Raw genomic sequence first — 3,251 nt, 5'->3', positions numbered from 1 at the left:
CTTTCCCTCTGACTTTTCCTGTGACAATTTTCATTTTTTGCAGAATAGAGCAGTTAGTTATAGGGAGAGTGCTTTAAGGGTAGTTTCAGTTGTTACACCCTGGACCTACTATGTGTTAAACAGATCTGACATGGTATAATTTCTAGCTAGAACATACTTGTGTTCAGATCATTCCTTTGAGGGGAGGTGATACCTGAAGTCATGTTTGGAAGCAGCAAGAATGTATATTCAGAAGGGAGTTTAGTGAAGCGTAGCTTCATTAAGTAACTGCAGATGTAGCCAAACGCAGCAGTCTTACAGGAAAAGTCTGAATACAAGGACAAGACTGGGACAGTTCTTGCTGAAGAACATGAAGAGCCCTTTGCCACCATAAGGTTGTTACAGGTCTGTAGTTGAAGCAGTATTTATCCAGATTAGATCACCAGCTACTTGGGATGATTATTAGGTTAACGTAGCTAAGACCAAGATTACATTCTCTGTTTCAACACGCTCTACAGCATTTGGTTTTGGGTTTTTTTTTCTTGTTTGGTTGGTTGGCTTTTTTGTCAGAGCCTGGCTATGTTGCTACACCAATTGCAATGGTTCAAGCAGCTGTATCTCTTCTGGAAGACGTGACTTGTCTGCCGAAACAGTAAGTACTTTTCCATGGAGAACAGCTTGATCTCCATTAAAGCTACCCTGTGTATATGTTTTGCTTTGAAAATACAGGTCTCCTAACCCTGTGAATTTCTGTGTTACTTCACCCAAATAGCTGTGCAAAGGAGTTCCTTCACCACAAGCTGATACAAAACCACTTCTGCTTCATCTGCCTTTCAGTTTGAAAGGATGTAGTCATAGGGTTTTAGTAATGCTTTTGCAGCAGCATCTGTTGCGCCAGTGTGTCTGTATTTTCAGTTAATGGAATGGTTTCTGTTGAATGTGCTGGATGCAGAAAGGAACCTGTGAGTATACTATATATTACCAAATTCCTCCTATACTCTCCTGCGGGACAGAGGGGCCTTTTCTTTCTTAGGCAGGAAAACACATCTTAGACTTCAAAAAAAAAGTGTCACTCAACCACTGTACCGCTAATGTTCTTCTCTTTTGATTTTCATTATCAGGGGTGGTGTATATTCTCCAGCAGCTGCCTTCTCCAAAACAAAACTGATTGATCGCCTCAACGAGGGTGGTGTTGAGTTCTCTGTTATTAGCAATCCTGAAGTGTGATGTCAAAACATACCTGTATGAACCAACACCGTTCCTGGGTCTAACGCCAATAAAACTCATTTAACTGTAAAAAGCCTATCATAGAATAGTTTCATTGTGCTACTGCTTACAGCAGAAACAGAAGAAAAACTGAGTTAAAACTTACACTACTATCAGCTATAGTGAGCAAACCCATAAACAATACTGAGTTTAATTCAGAAGCATATTAAATCAGTGACTTACTTACTGGGTATTAGTTCTAGAATTTTGATATAAGTTCCAAGTTACTACTGAATGGAACCAGTGTAGCACCTGCATCATTATTTACCACAGCCTTCTTACTCCACCCCATCCTGCAGTATTAAAAGTAGGCAGGCCCTGGATAGAACAAGTGCCTTAGCAGATGAAACCACTAGTTACTCCTTGTGCCTGTTTGGGGTAGATGCTGTTACTTTGTGGTGGTCTTACTTCCCTAGCAGTAGCACCCGTAGTGAAATAAAATAGTAGTTATTGTTTGTTAGAGTTTAAGGGATAGTTTTGCCTTTTTTTTCCTGGGCTACAATAATCAATCAATCAGTTGACCCTGTTCTGTTGTCCGAGGGTATGTGGACTTTCATCCTCACTCAGGAGAATAGATAACACCATGAGTAAAGTTTGTCAATAGGAACATGACCTGCAGTGATGATAGTTGACTCAGATGATCTGTCAAGATAAATTAATCAGTATGTCAAGACCTTGTGTGTCAAGTTAGCAAGTACAGAGCTGGAGAGGCTGGTTAGGGAAAACAATGTGCTGCTTTGTGAGGGAAGTAACCACAAACAGCCTTCAGTAATCAGGGTGGTATTTTTTGTAGACAGAAGGCGCTGCTGCTGGGGAGTGAGGCGTTCTGCTCGCAGCAGTACTAGAATACAGTTAGGAAGCATAATGGAGATTAACAGCCAGCTCCCTTCATGGTAGGTGAAGGAAGATCAGTGTTTGAACAGCTGTTAAACAGAGGTTTACTAAAATTATTGGTTTGGGGTCTCATGGTAGGGATCAATTAATTAATTAGACCTGTGACAAATTACCATTTTAGGGCTTAGCTGTAGTACATAAAATTTTTTTCAGTGCTATTTTATACTGTCTGCTATGGCTTGTACTGCAAGTTGCTCCATATAGTCACAGTTCCTGGTTTTGCTAATTACAAATTAACTAAGTCTTTTAAAGTAAAGTACAACCTGGAAAGATCTTGGAAATAAATGACACTATTGCTAATCCCACCTGGTCTTGCTTCCGCTTTTCCTGATTATGGGTGGCACACACTGGGCACTGTTTGCACCATATGCAGTGGAGTAGCTCTTCCCTGAGCCAGTCTGACCATAGGCCAGCTTTATAAACTTGCCCGGGCTTCTCCAGCACTCCTTGACTAAGATCATGAAAGACCTCTCACTGCAAAGTGATGACGCGCATCGTCTTTTCACAGATGAGCAAGCAAATGCAGATACAAGCAGCACTGTCCTGTTGGGGAGCCTCCACTAATAAGGTTAAATTGGTAACTGTGATTTGCAAACATGCTTGAAAGTAATACTGAGTCACAGGATGACAGAGAGAGAAAGAAAATGCTTCAGTCCAGTAAACTGATCAATGCCAGTAATTTGCATGACACTTACCTGAATGTCAACAGTGGGAGAGAAACAAAACAACTAGTCTACATCTGCTATTATTAGAGAAAACAGCTTTTAGTTGGTTCTTTGAATAACATCCTACCTGGCTGGTGGAACTGTGGGATCCTGCTGAGATGAGCATATTCTCATCCTTGAGGAAGCCACTCTGAGACCAGCAGGCTCAATGAAAAGTAAAGGTTTTCTGTGCCCTGGACTTCTAGTCATAGATGCTTGTGCTGTAGGTGTTGCTAGAAATCACACATCTAACTCCTCCATCCTCTTCTCTTTTTGTATTAAAATTGCAGTTTCTAAATACAAGCAGTCAGTCATTAATAATTCACGTTTTAGTCTGGATTTAAGCCAAGTTCAACAGCAGTACGCACCCCACCGATGACTGCTGTGGGATAATCCTGCTCTTGAAGA

At 41.0% G+C, this 3,251-nt stretch overlaps 1 protein-coding gene across 1 annotated transcript in view; it reads left to right on the top strand.

The window, feature by feature from the left end:
• Positions 1 to 1,320, top strand: part of SCCPDH (saccharopine dehydrogenase (putative)) — an 8,569-nt gene extending 7,249 nt beyond the window's left edge. The window contains exons 10-11 of the mRNA XM_010139628.1: positions 550 to 631; positions 1,101 to 1,320. Of these exons, the coding sequence (XP_010137930.1) occupies positions 550 to 631; positions 1,101 to 1,206 (188 nt within the window). The 3' untranslated portion in view covers positions 1,207 to 1,320. The remainder of the gene's footprint in view (positions 1 to 549; positions 632 to 1,100) is intronic.
• Positions 1,321 to 3,251: the final 1,931 nt, after the last annotated feature.

The sequence above is a fragment of the Buceros rhinoceros genome, unplaced genomic scaffold, assembly GCF_000710305.1.
Source record: "Buceros rhinoceros silvestris isolate BGI_N320 unplaced genomic scaffold, ASM71030v1 scaffold3107, whole genome shotgun sequence".
NCBI classification, from domain to species: domain Eukaryota; kingdom Metazoa; phylum Chordata; class Aves; order Bucerotiformes; family Bucerotidae; genus Buceros; species Buceros rhinoceros.
The sequence above is the reverse complement of the archived record's forward strand: the minus strand, read 5'-3'. Positions and strand labels throughout refer to the sequence as shown.